Consider the following 21532-nt stretch of genomic DNA (forward strand, 5'->3'; position numbering starts at 1 on the left):
TACTCAGCATTGTGTCCAGATGGCTTTTGATTATCTCCAGAGATGGACATTCTACAACTTCTCTGGGGAACCTGTTCCAGTGCTCAGTCACCCTTCCAGTAAAGAATTTCTTCCTTAGATCAGGTGGAACCTCCCGTGTTCCAGTTTCTGCCCGTTGCCTCTCATTTAGTACAAACAGACATATTTGTATTAAATAGTAGTACAAAGAGACAAATAGATACTACGTTTTGGACAGTCTGTGTGACAGCACAGAGGAGCCTTCTGGAATTTGGTAAGATACTGCTAATAAAACAAAAGATCTCACACCAAAAATTACTAAAGCAGGAGGCAGAAAGGCTAAGACAAAGCTGAGTGAGACTGCTGCAGCTGCTGGTGAAAAGGCTTTCTAGATTAAAGCTACTGCAAAAACAAAGAAATCTCTGAAGGAAGATACCCGCCAGTGATTCAGTGGATAAATCCCTGAACAAGGCAAATTCATCCTTTTATACCACCCTGAAATGACAACTGATTTGCAGCTGGACCTTGCCTGTTTCTTTAATACTCACTGCACACAGCCGCAGCCACAGTCATTAGAGGCCAGTTACGCTCGAGGTTGTCTTTGACAGAACATCAACACAAAAAGCTCCTATGCAGTGCTGACAACACTGTTTTTCCTCTCCCTTTTGACTTATGGTGTACTTCTGCAGCAAATACCGTGCCATCAGAGTGCTGCAACTGCAGTGATATTTGCAGCAAGTAACACAAAGGCTCTGTCTAGTCAGAAACTGAATCAGAGACACGATTAATCACAAGGTTCTGCCATGGGGAAAAAAAAAAAAAAAAAGAAAAAGAAAAAAAAAGAAAAGAAAAAAAGAGAATAAAAGAATTCTGTGATTATAATACTGTGAGAAATTCATGTTTTTAAATGCTGAATGTCAAATCTTTTGCACTCTTCCCATGTTACTAAATAGCCCTGAAATGTTAAAAATACTTTTATTATCTGTACATCTTCCTCACTTCTGAATGCCATTTTACATTTACCACACAGATCTGACTTGACCTAAAATGATTTGTGAAGTACTCTGTACAGAGTCTAGACAAAACTGAGGCAGTCCATGTACATTTTATGGCTTGAATATTGCCGGATTATCACTGAACACAGCCAACAGCGTATTTTCTATTGTTTTCATTGCATTTCCCTGTTTAAATGCAAGTGAAATTAGAGTAATAGAGATGTACTCTGATTGGATTAAGGAATTTTTTCTTTCAAATTAGAGGCTTCCTGCCAATGCTGGGATGTTCTGACCTACATAAATGTTTATGATGGGTCTAAAGGACTGATTTAGACCAAAATCTGAGTAGTTTTTATAAAGGCTTCTGGTAATTCTGGTTTGTGCTGCATATGGGTTTAGAAAAATTACCACCTCCCCCAAACCTTTTTATCAGAGAGGCAGAAAAATACTGATTCTTTTTCAGATATTCAGTTTCCTCAAATGTGAAAAACACAACCAGGAGTATTCCAGTAATATGCACAACTTGAGCCAAATCCTCTAATACGGCCTAATAACTAGCAATGCATTACACTGTATACAGCATAGCTTTTAGAAATAGTTAGAAATTTATTTATTAACCAGTTATAAAACTGGGCTAGCTCACAAAAATGAAAAGAACAGTTTCAAATTCCAGGACAATTATTTAGTGCTTTGAAGATTTCAGGGCACCTAAAGGTCCACCTGAGAAGGCCAAGCCACGTTCACGGACTCACATCTGCCAGTCATATTTGCACTTACTTGAATCTGTCAATTTTATTTCCAAACTATAAGTAAGACTTCATTTCTCCAACGGGATTCTCACTCCTGCTGCCACTGAAACTGTGGCAATGAAATAGCAATATCATGTCGCTACAGTAAGAAAATCCTTTTTTTTTTTTCAGGGTTCACCTTTGCCATCACAAGTACAATGCAACAGTAACACCTAAACTACATAATATCTTAATTATGGCCAAAAGTATTTCCACACTCTGAAAGGTTCCTTACCAATTTCTAGGAGGAAACAAATGGTAATTAAAAAAAAAAAGCATTCTTGACATAGGATAGAGGTTCAAGGAAGACCGACATCAATAGCTTACACAAAATGGAAGCAATTCAGAGCCTCTGGCCACCACCATTTCCACACAGGTATATTCACTCTGGTTAGAAATGAACCACAGCAGTGCACAGCACCCTCAAACCACACCTTAGAGCAGTGGAACGAAGCAATAGTAATGTTTTCTGCTGAACAGACAGGCACTAGTTAACATGGGGTAAGGACGTACAAATTTCAGTACAAAAGGAATGTTACTACAAATTAAGAAGCCATTTTTATAATGATAAACAACAAAAAAACCTTTGAAGTAGGCTGAACGAGAAGAACCTAACCATGGCAAGGCTGCAATGCTAAAAAACTTCACTGCTTCATCTTACAGTTATTACCCTCCCCCTGCCAAGGCTTTCAACTCTAAGATCTTAAGCCTGAATTGCTGCTCTGATGCCCTGAAGGAAGACATTCAACCTGTCAAATTTTCACAATAGACGCTGGCAACAAGTCTACCTTTCACAATAGAAAAGGGGATTGTGAAGGGGAGAAAAAAAAAAAGTTGATTCAAAGAAAAATAATTCTCAGACTTATACAATAAATTCAAGTCAGTTGGAAACACCTCCATTTTTGAAAACTGAAGGTGTCTATGACCATTTCGAAACTAGAAAACGCCTAGAAAGCCGGTGAATAAACCAACATTTAATCTTCCATTAAACAAAGTCTCAATTCACTCAGCCACAAGCAGGAGCCTCAATTCTGCCTTTTTTTTTTTTTTTTTCATTATGGATAATAACAGATTACCAAGCAAACATGCAGACATTGCTAAAGGATTTCCAAGAGATTAAAAACGTGCCATAAAGCAAGGTAACATCAGTGCTAACCACTGAAGAAAGGATGCCTTGAGAGGCAGGCCATGCAAGCAAGCCTCAGTTCCTACCCCAAGTACTGAAAATAACAGGGGAACGTCTTAATATTTTGCTCCCACGAGCTGATGGATGAGTAGTTTCAGAGAGGAGATTTCCAAGTTCTCCAGCAAACGCAGATTTAGGGGAAAATGAAGACAGCAGTGGTGGAGAGCTTGCCCCCAAATCCACTGGCCCCAGGCGAGCGCAGCCTGTGAACATCCAGGCGAAACATGGTGGACACAGCCACCCCACCTAGGGTCTACACCAAGAAATACCTGCCCGCGATTAGGAAGGGCTAATCAGAAGCCCGATTAAGAGCAGCCAGCAGCGCTGGGCACTGGGGCTGCGGGGCACTGAGGCACTGTGTCAGGCAGAGCCCGGCAGGACAGCAGCCACGCCGCAGCCCAGCGGCAGCTCTGGCAGCCCGGCTGCTCCCGGCTCCTGCCATTTCCGCCTTTTAAGTCCAGAAAGCGCTGCGGGCAGGCGGGCTTGGGAGTTTCAGCAGGGATGAGATCCAACTAGAGACAGATGAAGTCACCAAATGAATTTAGTTTTGACCTATCCGGGATTTCGCTGCCCCCCTCCTCCTCTCCGGCATGTATACGTGCCGAGGTGAAAGGCTAAAGTAACGCGCTGATTTACTCCAAGCATAATCTAATGGCAAATGAGATTTTGTAATACTATACAACCCTCCTGACGGGGGGCCTGAGCAGCCTCCAAGCGCCTCACAACCCTGCAGAGCCAGGCAAGAGAGGCAGTGACTCAGCAGGAGACAGGCACTGAACATCCGCGGGTTTCAGAAGAGGACAAGTCTAGGAAGAAGGGAAAACAGGAGGATTCAACAAGGGGAAATGCAGTGCCTTTCTCCTAACAAGAGACTGCAGTATACTTTAAAAACCCTGGCTGTCTAAGGCAGGTGAAACTAAGGAGCAGAGCACTCCCGTGGGAAACCTCTTGCACTAGCTAAGGAGGGACTGCAGTCCAGCTTTCCCACTCACAAATGATGCACTATGATACAGAGCACAAGGACTCTGTCATGCATCAACTCTTCTCTCTCTACATTAAAAACAAGTGTAGATACACACTGATTTATGCATTGCAACATTTATTCTAACCTCAATACACATGTTAGAATCACAGGATATGAGTTGGAAAGGCACCCACCAAGGATCATTTGGTCTAGCTCTCTGTTCTTGCAGAAAATGAGGCCCTTCTTAAGTGGCCTTCTAAGGCCACCCTCACTTCGAAAGCTCCCGGATTAACGCCAAGTAAGGGACAAGAACAGCACAGCAACCACACATGCAACCATCCCAGGACCCGTGGGTAAAGGTGCCAGAGCACAGTGTGCACGACAGAGCTGCTGAGGTATCAGCCAGGCAGCCAGTTCCACTCCATCCTTGAACAAGGCATCCTGGCAGGAAGGTGACGACACTGATCGGGGTATAAGACAACATTTATTTTAAGCCCTGAAGTTGTAAACAAGCATGTGACAACAGATGAAGCAACAGGCAACCATGCTAGCTGCTTTCTCTGGTGCATCACTCTCTAAAACATGGCTGTGTAATTTTGTAATGAATATATTAAGCGTTAGTATGGCTGCCCAGGCTTCCCACTGCTATCACAGCTCTGCTGCCATTTGGAGGGAAAGGAGAAGCACCAGGCTTTCTGCTGAGAATGCAGGACCAAGCTCCAGACAGCACCTGTGACACTAACCAGCTGAAAGTCCCCACCAGCACTGCCTCTGCAGACCGCTGCACCAACACACTCACTGCAGAGCTTTTTAGTAGGCTCTGAGGCCAACCTCCCTCCCTCTTCTCCCTCAGCCTCTGGTGAGAAAGCTAGACTAAAAATAATAATAATGATAATAATAAACCTTGGAGTTCTGACATCTCCAATGTTGTTGATATAGGCCCAAATAAATACCCCTGCCACTGGCTTATTACAAACTCCCTACAAACCATTTTTAATATTATAACTGCAAGACTGCAAGTGTTAAGACTACCAGCCACAACACAACACTTAAAAACCACAACTGGTTTTGGATACCAAAGCAACTTGACCTCTTCCCTTGTCCTCATGAGTTAGCACTACAACAAAGAAGCACTCTTAAATTATTCTGCTGCTCAACCTACTACTGGTAAATGACACATCTTAAGAATTAATCCTAACAAGCACTATCTAGAACAGTGCTGAACTTCTAAGTGCAATTGCTTAACTGCTAAATTAATTTTGGAGCAACTAAAACTAGAATTCACTAATCCTTCATGAAGTAAATTGCCCTGTAGGAACATTCTAGCTCAGCCATCTGTGATTTATGTAACATATTACTCTTGCTGTGTGCCAGTAACCACAGACTGATTTTACCACTGTTGCAGTACCAACATATTGGTGTCTACCAGCATCAAGTAGAGCTTCCCAAAAACCTTTTTTTTTCAACCATGTTGGTCTCTGAAGGTCTGTGAAACTGCCACTTTCAGACAGATTTTAACTTTTAACATCTTCTGCCAATCTACAGGGGGAGATCCCCAAAGCTTTGTTTTCTAAATGTTCTTTAGAAGGTGCTTACTGCTTTGATGTAACTGTGATTGTAGAAACTGAATTAGTTACAACACTCTTTACAAGCCCCAGTAAAGTCTTGTACCTTAAGCTAAGAGAAGCAAAGATGTACTGTTTAATAGGATTTGGCCTCCTTTCATGGAATATCTTGAGGTCGATTCCTAAAGTATATTGCTTCCAGCAGGCAAACAGTGACATTATCAAGTTCAACCCTCACAATAAAGGACAAAAAAAGTTTATTGTTTGAATTGCCTTCAACTACATGTAAGTGCAGTTAAGAAGGTAATCGGGGTTGCAATGGGAATATTTAGTTCCTTCAACCCTCTCAGTGTTGCTGCAGGCCATGCGACAAGATAGCTCCGCACCACTCCGGGTAAAAGCACATCAAACTGAGCAGGCATCTGACACAGCTTAAGAACTGTGCTCATAGTTAAAACATTTTCTGCAGATTACACTTATCAATAACGCTCATATTTTCTGCATGAAAAAAGCTACAATCCCTTAAAAGGAGAGTGAGCAATTTATCAGCTGTTAACTTCAAGACATAATCTTTGGTTGCAATGCACATAATTAATTTTATGATACAGCAAAACGATGCCTTTGCCTTGTTCTGTCTCTACAACCTTTTGATCATTCCTGGGTACTAAACTGCAGAAGTTGCTCCCAGTGATTCAGAGAATGCAATATGAAATTATAGGAATATAAATTAATACACTGCTGCAGCAGCAGTATAGCTTCCACAAGCATTAAACGAGAAAATGTTTGATATTGATGAAGTCATACTGAGACTGCATACACGTATTTTTCTTTTCCATTTGAAACCTTTGATGATGAGGCTGATTTCACCTCCCTGGAAGTACAAAAGTTTTTCCCAGATTATATTCCTTTCATTTTTAAAGCACATGATTTTATTATTTTGTTTTTTAAGTCACAAGCGGTTTATGTTTATTAGAGTTACAGAATGGGATCATAAACTGACTCGGGCAGGTAGGGAACTCGAGAGATCTGCTCCAGACTCCCAGTCACTACAGAAACAGCAAGAGAAGGCTGCCAAAGATCCCATTTGTCTCAGTTTCAAGTCCCTCCAAGGACAGATATTCCACAGCCCCTTTGGGTAACTTCTGGTGTTTGACCATCCCGGCTGTGTAAATATTTCTCCCGATATCCAAAGTACTTTTTACTGCTGCAGCTGCTGACAGCCATTACATCTCATCTTTTCTCTTTCTTCAGCGAAGAACCTGGATCCATCTTCTTTACACAGTCTCCCACTAGACAGATAAGGCTGCAATGAGATCTTCCCCTCTCCTGAGCTGGCTCCTATCCAGACTGACCAAACACAGGTCACAAGCTCCAGGCCCCTGACCACCCTGGTGTCCCTCTGCCACACTCTCTTCAGTATGTCATTGTCTCTCTCACAGTGGAGAGGCCAAATCCAGACATGGTATGCGAGATGTGGTCTCAGAAGCACCAGAGGGGAAGAATCACTTCCCCAGAGCTGCTGGCTACATGCCTGCCAATGCAGGCCAGCATGGGCTTGGCCTTCTTCCCTGAAGAGCACACTGCTGACTCATGTTCATCTTGTTCACCAGCACCACCAGGTCCATACTGTGTAACCCTTCAGGAACAACTGGGGGGTGTGCATAATGTGGTAGTGGAAAAAACACCTCACCATATTAAAAATAGAGCTGCTTGAGAGACAAGGCAATTGTACAGCATCCCTGCTGCTGTGGAACTCATTTCACACTTGGGAACCACAGATTAGAAGTGTGCACTAGAGAGCCAAACCTCTGCAGGCAGAAATATGCAGAATAACAAAAGGGTTTGGGTTGGAAGGGACCTTAAAGATCATGTAGTTCTAGCCCCTCTGCCACAGGCAGCAACACCTTTCATTAGACCAGACTGCTCAAAGCCCCATGCAACCTGGTCCTGAACATTTCCAGAAACAGGGCATCCACAACTTCTCTGAGGAACATGTTTCAGTGTCTTATCACCCTACAGTAAAGGATTTATTCTTAATACCTAACCTAAACATATTCTCAGTTTGAAGCAATTGCCCTTTTTCTTACGACTACACACCCTTGTAAAAAGTCCCTCTCCAGCTCTCTTGCAAGCCCCCTTGGAAGGTCATTCTAAGGTCTCCCTGGAGCCTTCTCTTCTCCAGGCTGAGTAACCCCAGGTGTCTCAGTCTTTCTTCACTGCAGATATATTAAAGGAAGTAAAAAACTAAAAAGATAATATTTCTTATGCCTCCTTGAATCTGACAACTAGCACAGTATGACTGAAAACTGTATTTAGACCCTGATTCAGAATCTACATCGTGTATAACTTAGAAACGCTATTATGGGCAAGCAGTGATATGGATCCCAAACAATTCAGTTCAATAAAATATAACAAACACCATTCTGCATAACAAGGTTTCCAACAGAATGACTAATTACAACTGAATGCTGTCCTTTTGGGAAAATGTATCCCTTCTATCCAACCAATTACTACTGCTTCCCTGTTCTCAGCACTCCTACACACCATGGTCTTTCTGTATACACAAGCTCCCGTGGGACTTTCATATCACTGGGTTATGTGTTCCACTTCCATACAAACAATTACTCATAGATTCTATAGTTATTTTAACAAGCTATGATTTGTGTAACACTGAATCTGTAAGTAAAACAAATGAGTATTCTACTTCAAATATTTCAGTGCTTCCTATCCATGATATTACTGGACCAGCTCCACAGAGATTAACCTTAAGAGGCGAAGCATAACAACTGTGTAAGATTTGCCTAAAATGAATTTTCATTCCCCCCAAATTGTTTAATACATACTGCCAGCAAGCCCTTCTGAGCATCAACACTGCATTCCAGAGTGACAGGAAAGAATTTGCATTCATGTGCATCTCTGAATAATTACAGCTGCTTGGGTAGGAAATCCGTATGGTACTAGGGAACCCTGCTGTAGGGGGGAAAATACACTTGAGTTGCTCCTAAAAGATAAAACTGGAGTGCACAGATCTCAACCAAGGGTTCCACTGAGATCTCTCTCAGGGTTCCAAATTGCCAAGAAACGTAATACTGAAAATAAGCCTCTGCAACAGTACAGTGCAAGGTGCTCACACACAAGGCTAGAAGATCAACAGTAAAACCTGCATAGCGTATTTCTCTCCAGACAGAATGATTTGGCACAGTTGTAGGATTTCCTACGGAAGCTACATCCTTAAGTCTCGATACACTGATGAATGTTTACACTTCCTGTTTGGATAGCATAGCAAAAATGCCAGATTTAACACAAAGACACCCTTCGCTGATCATGGGCCTCTATGGGAAACAAGAAATTATTTCAAAGGGGCTAAACTGAGACACGTAATGGGTGTGATTTCAGTACACAGAGCCTTCTCTACAAAATATTTGATAACTTAGTATACCCCTAGAAAACTAGACAAACGTTTGTCAAAATATCACAGGCAAGATTTTAATCTTGAATTAAATATTTCATAGCACAAACCAGTAGAATTGTGCTAAAAATAAAAAAAACCCACTCTTAAACCCCAACAGTTAAATGCATGTTTAGTAAACTTTTACAGCTGATATTCCTTTTCCCCTCCCACCTAATTGTAATGAAACAATACGAAGAAGATGCTTTATCAGTGAGTCAGGCAGCAGAGATCTGAGCAAGATCCAAACAGCTACACAGCGCGCAGCTAACAGCACTCACAGAAGAAACATGGATGTTTTCCATTTACATTCCCTAGCACTGATCCTGGAAGTGAGTGATCAGTGCTGCTAGCTGGAGGCCAGAATTCAGGGAGTGAGGAGGATGAAGGCAGCCGAACACTGTCCCGGTGCAGTGTGAGCCTCGCTGCTGCTGCTGCTGCTACCACCGCGCCACAGCCTCCGTGCCATCCCACTCGGCAGCTGGCGGGATTGAGAACAGATGTGGCGAGACCACTCGTTTTCAATTATCAAACAAAGGCTGAAAGTTGCACTTCCAAAATGAAGAGCTGGCACACTACTTATCTGCTTCCTTACCAAGCCTTTGCTATAATTAACTTTGGGCATGAGGAAGGAGAAGAGACCGTCAAATTAAACTAACCTCCCCACTAAACTCCAAAACCTCTGAAGATATTTTTAAAGAGTCACACATTCAAATGCCAAGGCTTGAAATGTAGACCTATCACACATTTTCTTTTCTTAGTGGCTCCCAAAACAATTTTTATTTCACAAAAGATTAGTCCAGGTATGCCCCCTGGAAGAACATTCCTGTGGTCCAGATGAGGTAACTGCATCTCCCTCAAATGAGCCAAAGAAATAGCTTTAATCAAGGTCTCCTGTTCCACAGCCCCACCTCCAAATCACCTTTCTTTCCCAGTGCAGCATATTTTTCAGTGCCTGTTTTCTAGGAAGACTAGATTGAAGACACCAGGCAGAAGCCAAAATGTCTGTTTCTGAAAGTGCCAACATCAGGTTCAGTTCTCACATGTCCCAAACTTGCTCCTTTTTCTCTTAATATGCCAAAAACACATCGCTGTTGCTATGCAGCTCAACAAGGTAGTTTAAAAAAAACCACATCACACAACAAAAACCAGAATGCAGCCTCCCACCTACAGGATGTTTCTGAAACCCACGAAGGCTGGGTGCAAATTAGGCGTTCTCAGACCTTCACCGGGAGAGCACTTGGGTGTAAGCTGAGGAGTTCGTGCTCTCTGAAAATTACCTCAATTTGCTCACACAAACTGGGCTGTCTGTGGAGTGTTTTCTCCCCTCTCTCACCAATCCCCAAAAAGCTACCTCCCTCTTAGCCCCTGCTTTAAACAAATACCTCCAGCCCCCAAAACACTATGAAGGCATTTCCTTCAAGGAAGATCAAAATCCAGGTCAACAGAGATATCCCAATAATGCAGGCAGGGACTATCTCAGCTTCAAACTACTGATGCAGTATTAAGCAGCCATCCCTCCTAACCCTCAGAGATTTTTACATGCACTCACATATGATTCCCAGTTATCTTCAGACAGTTTCACCCTGTGCTTTTTGAAAGCTGGATCTGCCCAGCAGAAGATTCTCACCAAAACAGCTCTAAGCAGAGTACTCCCTAAGCAGAAAACAAGATTAAAGAAGAACAGCAGTGGCAGCAACAGGAAGACAGCTTTATGAAAGTGAAAGAAGAGAAAATAGAGGGTGCCCAAGCTGACATGAATCAAGGAAAGATTTCTGCCATGGGCCCTCTTTAATGCTGGCTAGTAAGGTGCTGGCTCTAAGTCATCAGGATGGTCTTCTCCCTTATAGAGACTATCTTGTAGCAATCCAGATGCTTGGCAGACAAGAGACATGTTGTAGCTCTATCACAACTACAACTTTTAGAAAAGCACAGGCCAGATTTATGGGGTGTAATTTATGTTAGTTTGTTGGGGTTTTTTTTAACATTTTTTATTGCCCTTTTCCTGCTTTCAATGAAATCTAGGGCAAAATTCTCATAATCTGCAATAAAACTGTTAGGTCAAGAACAAATGCCTCTGAAAATAAAGATCCACTTACTAATATATTTAATAGCATTTGCTTTGACTGGCATTTACAGTTTCAGGAGTCACTCCTATCTGTACTGTGAAGTGAGAAGACAACTCACTGCTTTTACCCTGTATCATCTTCCCAGTTCTCAAGCTTGGGCCTATATATATTTATTTTATCAACACAAATGGTCATTTTTTTTCTTCAGTGTAACTACCTGCTTACCACATTGAGTGGAACCTAATTTTAGAGCAAGAAATTCCTTCAGCCCAGAGTAAGGCAAAGCCATAGATCTGTCTCCCTTTGAAGCCTGAGTAAAGCCACACGTGTGGAAGGCACAGAGTCACCAGAGACAGGGGCAGCTCCTGCCGAAGGAAGGATGCTCTCTGCTGCCCAGGGCCAGCCTGCATCCGGCAATTCACTGGGAGTTTGAGGGGCAAAGACCAAAACAGATTTTGCTTTAATGTAAATCTTGACTTTCAGCATGGAAGTTATCGGCTCATACTGCTGTAAAAGGCAGTCAGACATGCTCTGTAACACCCCACAACTTTTTCCAGCGGTGGGTGAGGAAATCACCACTGCTGTCTAGCTTTCATTATTATGCACAGCACCATCACTCATCTGCTTAAACAACGATTTCTAGAATGAAAACGACACTTAGGATAAACAAATATTTGAAACAGATAATATTAGAAAGGTGCACACTCATAGATAAAAACTAGAACAGAAATATTCTTTCCTTTTGGCCTAGTGATTTGAAAAAAAATAATCAGGAAGTCGGCCCCTTCCCCTCTGCTTTATGCAAGTTCTGGGTATCACACTACATATAGCCAGGGAATGAAGGACCAGCAAAACATTATTCTAGCAGCACACAAAGTGGAAGTTAAGCACAGTATCCTGTAAAGGAAGGTACAACAGTTTGTCTCTTTAGGGTAGTTTAGACTAGGTATGCCATTTGAACCTGGAAGTACTCACTCTTAATACATTAGCTTTTAAAAATATGATGAGCTGATCAACCACATAAGATACCTGGAGTCTGAAAAAAAAGCACTGCAAACATGTCTTATTTTAAAAAAAATCTCCACACAGCTGTTGATTTGGTTTCTCATTGAATTTTTTCAGCCATCTTTGAACACGGAAGTAAAACTATCATTAAATGTAACGCCATTCTCAGAAATTACCCAAAGTCTACTTCGGGCCAACAAAAAGGCACCTCAGTACCAATTTTTAAACAGTCTCCAGATCCTAAGCACACGAAACAGCATTTCACTGGAGCAATACAGATTGATTACAGTTATTAACTCTGAAAGGTAACATCACCCTGTGACTAAATTTTATGCCAAAGTGCCTGGTTTCTATTTACCGGCTAAGTAAAGCTGGATGAGAAACTTAACACCTTGGGCCTGTATGTCCCAGTCTGCAAAATATAATATGTCCTTTGGAAGACTTGGGAAAACTATTTGTGGCTTTGCATAGAGAGCACATGGCTGGGACTTGTGGTATAGGCTCAATTCCCCGCTGCATCCTCAGCCCCGTGGATAACTTACAGCAGCTCCTTCCATGTCAGCTTCCTAGTCTGTAAAAGAGTGCAACCTGCAGCTGGTTTTGAATCTGCTCCAGGATTTGGATATCAAATCTTTGGTAAAACCTAGTATTAGAAATAGCAGAGGGGTTTTTTAGGTATGAGAATATCTAACCCGATGAACAAATTTTTCTGACCAGTAAAGACTAGTTCTGTTTTAAAATATTTACAAAACAGAACATTTTAAAAGTTGTAAAATGAGAAAGCATTTCTGCTACTACAGGAGACAAGGATTGAAAGGCAAATACTGAACCTTTATACACATGGTAGATGCAGGTTAACTCAGGAGCAAAGCTGCAGGATGCAGAAGTGTTTTAGCTTTGTACAACTGCTCATCTGCTGTCAAGCTCCAGGGTGTGTTTAATGACATATTTATTCCATATTCCTAGATGGAAAAAGCCAGCCCAACAATCAGAGGCATAGCAACTTGATGTGTCATATAGTGAGGTCGTACAAGCTGCTCCAGAAGTCTGGAATGGCACTGACAGTCCAGTCTGGCAACAGGCACTAAAGTGATGGAATTCATCTGTCGTCCCCAGTGATCTCCTGCTGCCACTCACACTGAATAAGGACCGAACTTGCCTAGCTACTAAAGGTTGTCATGGAAGTTAAAAGCCATTTTTTCCAGTACTAAGGAGAAGTTTCGCTAGCCTTCATGTATTTTATGTAATGTTTCCCTTCTGTTATGCTTGACATTTACTTCCTAAGGGACTTTTGCTACAGATGGAAGCAAGTTAAGTATCATTCTCCCTTTCTCCTGGAGAAAAGAAGAAATCAACAGATATGGGAGTTATGACTCTGCAGAACATGGTAAGTTGCCAAAAGGAAAAAAAAAAAAAAAGCCTAAATAGAAATCCCCAGTGGAAATTTTTATTTGTGCATTAAAGGTTTATTTCTGAAATATACAGAATTGGATTACTTATTTACTGCCCCAAAGTAACACTCAACATCAGTAGTTCTGTATTTCTTTATATTGCTCTAGAGAAGGATACCAATGCATACAAATCCTTAAAAGACTAAGGAGTACTTCCCCGGACGCAAGGCTATTCAGATGCTGAGTATCTTCAAAATTTCTGGAAAACTGGGCAAGTGATATAGTTATTCCTGCCATCATGTGCTGAACACAGCAGCCTCACAAAATGTCTTTCCTAGACACAGTTCAGTGTATGATATGACAGGCAGAAGGACAAGAAAACCGACTTGTTGATGACTGCAAAAAAACACCTACAAACCTACTGTAAAACAAGAATGGAGAACCCCATGTAACAGAGGTTTCCCGAAGAACTCTTCTGAAGGAAACAAGTTAGCAATTGATGGTACCCTATGATGTGCCAGAATAACTAAAGGTTGATGCATATTTCAAATCTATTTATTAGTTCTGCTTAGCCGCAGAATGGAAATACAGCTTTCCCCTAAAACAGAATCTTGTACTACTCAGCTGAAATTTAGATATAGGAAGTGAGAGCCCCAGGCTTTCTACAAGTAGAAATAGGTCCTTGCAAAAGCATTTTTGCTACTTTGTGTTAAATGTGTGCACTGGTGCTCTACTGCACAAAGTATAAGCAGTTTCAGAGAGATACACACTAGATTTTGTGCAATTCAAACTAACCACACACCCGGATCTCCAGCGCATTTCAGGCTCGCCTGTCAGTGTGTGATCAACAATGAGATTCACTGTTAAGGTTATTAATGGCCAAATGCCGGTGGCAGCTCCGTTATTCCTCAGCAGAAGAGAAAATGGGGTGATTTTCTTCAGACAAACAAGCCAAGTCATCCACGTTTGTTTTCAAGTATTCGAGCTTACAACTCGCCACTTTAGTGAGATATTTGAGAGCAGCATCATTTCCTGCTGCTTGAAAATCAGCTTTAAAGGGGCGTGTTCTCTGCAGAGGCACTGCTTGCTGTCATCCAGGCAGCATTTAAAATAACTGTATATTGACATAAGGAACCACCGGCCGTATTATCACCCTTCGAGTCGGCAGCAAGGAGCACATCAAACCAGTTGCGTTCCGGGCTGCGCCGCGACCCTTATCAAACAATGCAAACAATTTTAATGAGCTTATCTGCCGGAACATATTGTCAGAGATGTTAATGCAGAAGCGCTGCCAGCAACGCATGCCAAACGATTCATCAAAAATGCCTACAACTGCGACAAAAGACGGGTGTCCCCCCCAAACGAGAGACGATAAATAAACACAAAATGGGGCAGGCGGGGAGCGGGGGGCGGGGATGGTGCCGCCCTCCCCCGCGCAGGCACCGGCAGAGCTGTCACCCCCGCCCCGAGGAGCGTGGGGCGGCTGTCACCCCCACACCGGCGTGCGGGGGGCGGGCACTGCCCGGTGCCCGGTGCGGCTCTCCCGGCCGGGCAGGGGCTGCCCGCGCCCCGCCATCCGCGGCCGCCGCCTCCCGCGCGGCGCCGCCTCCCTCCGAGATCCGCAGCGAGGTGCTGCGGCTCTTTTCCAAGGGGAGCTGGCTGCCTGCGCGGGGGGCGTTCTTGCCTCCCTTTTTATTTCCCCCCTCCTCTTTCTTCCCCCCCCCCGTTTTTTTTTAATTGTCATTTTTAACCGCCTTTCTTCCGCCCGGGCGCGGCGAGCCCCCGCACGCATCCCGCCTATCCCCCGAGGGCTCCGCAGCCGGACAATGCGGGGCCGGGGGGAGAGGAGGGGGCTGCAGCCCGCCCGCCTTATGCAACCGCCCCCCGCGCCGCCGCAGCCCCCCCGCAGTACCTGTAGGAGCGCTCCCCCCGCACCGTGTGCTTCCTGAAGGGGATGATGGTCCCGTTATCCTGGATGATGTCGTTGTTGTTCTCGCCATTTGGGGACAGGGCTTGGGTCGGTCCGGGCATTGGCGCTCCCGCCGCTCCGCAGAGCCCCGCGCTGCTGCCGCTGCTGCTGCTGCTGGTGTGCGGAAGGTGGCGGCAGCCGCGACTCTGCCGCCCGCCCGCCCCGCCCCGCCGCGCGTCAGCCCCGCCGCCGCCGCCGCCACACGTGACCGCCCCTCGCCATGGCAACCGGCCGGCGCCGCGCTGCGCCCGGGGACGGCAGCGGGCAGGGAAGGCAGGGAAGGGGGAGAGAGGGGCCCGCCCCGCCCCGCGCCCCCACACAAAGAGCCGCTCGCCCCGGGAGCGCGGGGCAGCCGCCGGCCCCCGCGGCGGAGCGGCCCGAGCCGTTCGGCGGCCCCCGCTCGGAGCAGGCACAGACAAAGCGCCGGGGCATCCCCGCACACGCCCCGGCCGCGCACGGCGGTCCCGCCGCCCCCGCGCCTGTCCCTGCACCCGTGGGCGGCACGGAAACGCCGCCTCTCCGGTGGGGACAGCGCCGTGCCCCTGCCCTCCCCCGCCTGTGACAGCCGCGTGTGCGCCCGGCTAGTGCGCGACCAGCCGAGACCTCGACGGCCGACGCCTCATCGTCACCCTCCGTGCCCCGGTACCTCAGCATCGTCCGCCTTTTCCCCACACCAAGGAGCTGTCGGGCTCAGGGTCCTTCTTTTGAAGGAGCTCCCACGCCGGGCTGCTCGGTTACACCGCGCCGAGCCGCAAGCAGGGAACACCGCCCAGCTCTCCCCAGCATCTCCCGTCGGCGCGGGTGTGCCGGGGGCTATGGACATCCCCACCGCACAAAGCCCGCCCGCACGGGCTGCAGCTCGCAAGAATCAGAGCGTGGGTTTTGTGTTTCATAAACGCTTTATTTTTAAAAGCTCTTTATTTTTAAAGCGCATAAGCATTAAGTGACATGAGCCTACATGATGTAAAATATCATGGACTCCTAATAATCAAAAAGCACACGAAGGTCTTGGTTATTTAATGCTCTTTTTTCTCCGGCTCACGTGTCTGCTACTCCGCCTGCATTTCCACCCCAAGCACCAGGATGTTCAAGTAACCAAGCTCTGTATCCCCTCTTACAACTTCACTGGAGAGCACAGTACAACACCTGTCAAGCTGCATTGCACATTTCCAGCATTCTCCTGCTCTCAGGCTTACACAGAAAAAAAAACCCAAATCTGATGGCACATCCTTTAAATTCTTCCTTGGATGAGAAACAAGAAGGGAAGAGACCTGCCAAGGCACTGAACTTCTGGCACTGCTAGCACCACCAATCACACAACCCTCATCTTTTCCTCCCCTTCTTCTAGAAGAGTTTTTGCATCCTCCCCAGTCCATTTCCCTCTGCAAAGCTCTATGATTTCTGCATATCTCCCCTTGCCTAAATAGCAATGTGCTTCAAAGTTTGACATTATCACAGATCAGTGCTGGTCATCGTCAGGAATAGACCTGAACCTGTGGTCAAAACCTACCCTCATGTCCCAATAGTGCATCAAAATCCACACTTCTACCTCAGTAGACAAATACTGTCTAGCTGTTTGCAAATTGTTTTCTCTAAGCCGAAACCGACAAGGGTGGCTATAGGCACAGTCTCTAAGCAGATCTGTATGACCTCAAGGCTGTTAGATGCAAAATATTTGGGCTGATCTATTAACATCTTAAAAAATACATGCCCCAAAATCCAACTCTTTTAAAAAGAATTTTAAGATGGTAGATCAAACAAAAGTCATGTGAGTATTTCTAATATGTTCCCAGAGACACATGCTGATATTTTAACTTGGAAGGTCTGAAGTATGAGTTTGATTAGGTTTCTACCTCAGATTTTTTTCTGCACAAGGAAAGTGACTTAATGAAATTTTATCTAATCTTTACCTGATCGTTCAGACTGAAATTACACTACTGAAAGTTTAGTTTACATGATTATACTCATGATCTAGACCATTCACAGAGAACTTATAAGGTGAATAAAATCAACTGCACAATACTTGGACTGCTGAGAATCTCCTTGGATTTAAAACAGATGTATAGATTAACACGCATTTTAGAGCAATCTCTAACGAGGCTGAAGTTAGTCTGCCAATTTACCACTGTCCTCTCCACATCAAGACGGGATTTTACTTATACTTTCTGCCAGGTTTTCAGATATACTCAAATTTATCTTTCAGTAACCAATCTATGGACATTTGAAATTGGCACACTTCATTGAAAAATGTTCCATTCATCTGCTAATTGGAGGAAGCTACATCCAAACATTTTACAAAACAAGCAACAAAAACTACTCTGTTAAAAAAGCCAGTAAGTGTCTTAGTAACACTCAAGAACATGGAGAAGCCAGAAATGCTATGTGGTGACAGATTATAAAAATAATCTATAGCAGGTCTTTATCTGCCAGACATAACCCTACCTGCTTTGCTAGGGAGCAAGCAGTAAAACACTCTGCAACCCAAACTTGTAAAAACATTTTTATTTCTTCACCAGTGGCAAAGAACAGAACCTTCTTTATTGAAGTCTCTAAAGCTGTTTAAAACATGTACCAACAAACCTACAGAAGAGAAGGGCAGGTGAGGAGAGCATGGCAGCCTTGCTTCAGACCTCTTCTTGCCTTTGCATTAAGACTCAAGGTCTGAAGAACACATGCTGCCTTAGCACAATACCTTATCTTTATGGAGTCCAAGCCAAGCATCAGCAAAAGAAGCCTGGTACTGGTTTTCAGAAAGCATGTTTCAGTGTGCTTCAGTCAATCTTCCACAGCCTGGGGGGCTCTGGGTGCAGTATGGATTGCTTGGGTGCAATATGGGTGCAATATGCACGGCATTCCCTCTACCTGCATCTCTGTTTCTGGGCACTGTGTGGCCCACAAGCACAACTCCTGTCTTTACGTGCTGGAAGCCACCAGCATCTTCTTCCCACTTCCATCATTCTAAGCTAAAAGGTCTCAAAGAAGGAGGAAACCTGTTGCCGTTATTAGGTGACTGTACATCTATGCTGCCTTTACAGATTTTTACATGCACAAGGCACACAAATAGAGAAATGACCTGAAGAATAAAAGGTCAGCCTTGGTGTTAATAAAAAGCCCAACCTGTGGTAGGCTGAAAGTACCGAAATCTGGTACTCACGAGTGATATGCTGACTAAGCAAAGCATAGAGCCAGGGAAGCAATTAATGCCGAAGGGTGGAATTACAAAACCTAACATAACAGATCTTCAGCACTGAGACCACAGAAGCAATGGCTGAAAGGGACCTATGGAGGTCATCCAGTCCAATCTCCCACTTGGAGCAGGATCATCACCAATATGAGATCAGGTCACATTTGGTGACATGATCATAATCAATCCAAATCTTGAAAATCTCCAAGGTTGGAGATGTCATGTCCTCTGAAGACTACCTGCTCCCGTGCCATGCTAGCCAAACAGTAAGTCCCAGGTGTACTGCTGATGCAAAAAGCACCACTCTACCACATCACACACATTCCAGTACTTTCATTTCTGCTGTGGTGAACCGGGGAGAGAATACTAGCATTTACTGGAGTAGGCCTAAACATCATTCTCCAAAATCTGGTTCCTCCTTCCTCTTCACAGTTTTTGTTTTCAGTTCCTCTCTCTTTACTTGCTCTAAGCCTCACTTTACTGCAGTAGGAAGGCCATGGGGCCTAATTTATAATGCCTGAGAGTAAAATCCTCTAAAAGTCCAAAATGCAGCATTAGAAAGACCTCAGGTATACTCGAGCCAGAATTTTATATTAGGCAGCTAATGTGGAAATAAATTATAAATATTTTAATGCTGATAAGCAATCAATGTACAGCCTCTGACAGCAGAGGTGATGGCTAGGCTAGCGACTTCTGCTGATATATTTGTGAGGGGATTAAAAAAAACAACAACCCACACAGTTTTAGGGAGTATTTCATGACATAGCCAAACTATAAATACAACTAATGATTGCAGAAATTCTCCACCGCTTGGATAACTTTGGGGTGGTGGGAGGAATAGGCAGTGAGACGAAGAAAAACACATTTAACCCTAGAGTGGCCAGCAAGCATCCCTCATCTCTGGTATCTCTGTCCATGTTAAAGCTCACAAAGGAATCAGTGTGATATTGCTTGCAGTCTTCTCAGAATAGAGCCCAGCTACAAACTGCAGCAAACATCATGCAAGTATAAGTATTTTGGGCAGTGTACATAATTTTTCTGAGGAGTTTCATGAACATCCCTGTCACAAGTTCAGTTTTTTCCAGTGGAGAGAAAAAACCCCTGTGACTAGATTTGAGAAAACAGTTGGAAGGTAGCAATAACTTTTGGAAAGTGGAAGTCCTGGGCAATGTAGTCTGCTCTTCTAATTTAACTAGTCTCACAGTCTTCCTCTATCATAACAAAGATTAACAGAATTCTGTTTTGCAGATTAAAATCAGTTAATTCTAGCACTCAAGTGTGTGTGTTTATAAAAAATCCTTGCAGAAAGAGTCTCTTTCTCCTGAAGGAGCTGGACAACAGTGTTTATATTTGAAAATAAGTGAATAAAACAAATCAGGAAGAAAGTTTGGGAAGAGGTAAAAAAAGTTACTCTGTTAAGTCTTGGGCACACCTTGGTTGTTCAAGGAAGTCCCAATTTACTAAGGTACTTTGACATACTTTATTCCCAGCATGAGGAGGTTCAGTAAGATGGGTATAACTATGAGCATACTTAATTAGGCTGCATCAGAATCAGCCTAATTTCTAAAGTTGCATTTAGCAGATTAGGAACAGAAGATTTAGGAGATCCAGATTTGCATTATATCTGTGAGAAGTACAAGTGAGGTATCTGCAACTGAATGTCTGTTAGAGAGCACTGGCTTGCGGCAGCCTGAACTAGAACACAGGTCTAACCTTTGACAACATATCACACAGGAACATCCATAAAGTGGTCAGCAACAGCAGTGTCACTAACACAGCAAACATATATCAGACACGATGAGGTGCATGGTAAGTTTCAAGCTTACCTGGGTTACGCCGAACTCCTGTTTCCTATTTTGCTGACACACTGTCAACAGCACTGATCAACCCAAAGGAAAACAGAGTGGCATAAAATCACTTCAGGTAGAAATTCAGAACTGTAACTTTACAGAGTTTCTTTGTTTATGAAGAACTGAATAAATTGTCCCACCACCATCCTGCCACCTCATTCTATACCTTAAATTTCTGGGCATTTAAACTCACTACGACAAACAGCAAATGATAATTTTGTCAGGGCAAAGAAACATTGCATGAGTTGTATTAAAACAGCTACTTATCACTCCAGACATCCTGTAGACAAAGAATGAGCTTCCCACCCTTGGGGATTCTAGTGTTGCCACTTTAAGCAAAGTCTTGATTATTTGCCTTCCCTGGAGGGACACAGATAAAGAGGGAAAAAAAAAAAGAGAGGGCTGCCCCAATTACACAATGTGCATGGACCACATCCCTATGAGGTAATTCAAGTCTATTTTTAAATATACAGACATATTTATATTTCAGAGCTCACATTTAACATTTTAGAAATTGTTCTGTGCCCGTGAGGAAGAATAAAATAAATCTTGGAGTATTTGTCTGCTGAGCATACTTGAAAATTTAGTCTTATGAGCTGCAAATCCAATCTGACCATTAGTACATTAATAGAAGGCTAAAGAGAGATATCTTGTAGAGTCACAAACTGTGAGTATTTTCCTTTAGAAAGACCATAGTTACCTTACTGTAGAAATCAAATAGAAATCAGAGGATTAATTCAAGATTCAAGAACTGTCTACAAAACAAGGACTTTTGTTCACAGGAACAGGATTTCAAAAACCCTTGAATAAGATATTTTAAGACTAGTTGTATACTTTTAATATTAATTCTTAAATTAAAATTAATAAATTGGTTTAGTGGACATTTATTAAATCCAATTAGCTAAATCCAGTTGCTTTAAAGAATAAACTTGCCAAATTCCTATTTAAAAAGAAGCATTCTTTAGTATACATCAAAGGATTCCTTACTTAAAACATAAGAAGTTCACGCCGAATAGCCGGAACATTTTTATCCAGTACTTTCTACATAACAAAAAGCTCCCGTGAGAGCAGAAAATACTTCAGTGAAGAATGGTTCCAAAGAGAAGGAATTTTTACTTCCA

The 21532-nt window shown here is 43.5% G+C and overlaps 1 protein-coding gene across 4 annotated transcripts in view; it reads right to left on the reverse strand.

The window, feature by feature from the left end:
* MAPRE2 (microtubule associated protein RP/EB family member 2) overlaps window positions 1–21532 on the reverse strand; it is a 98056-nt gene that overhangs the window by 41906 nt on the left and 34618 nt on the right. The window contains exon 1 of one of the 4 annotated variants that reach the window (XM_066181741.1): window positions 15321–15484. The exons of 2 other annotated variants lie outside the window; for them this stretch is intronic. In XM_066181741.1, the coding sequence (XP_066037838.1) occupies window positions 15321–15408 (88 nt within the window). In that variant the 5' untranslated portion in view covers window positions 15409–15484. Of the gene's footprint in view, window positions 1–15320; window positions 15485–21532 lie in introns of those variants that run through there. One more of the 4 variants, XM_066181713.1, reaches the window with a different exon arrangement.

This window comes from Chamaea fasciata, unplaced genomic scaffold, assembly GCF_029207755.1.
Source record: "Chamaea fasciata isolate MVZ Bird 193981 ecotype frontalis unplaced genomic scaffold, bChaFas1.0.hap1 SCAF_1, whole genome shotgun sequence".
NCBI classification, from domain to species: domain Eukaryota; kingdom Metazoa; phylum Chordata; class Aves; order Passeriformes; family Sylviidae; genus Chamaea; species Chamaea fasciata.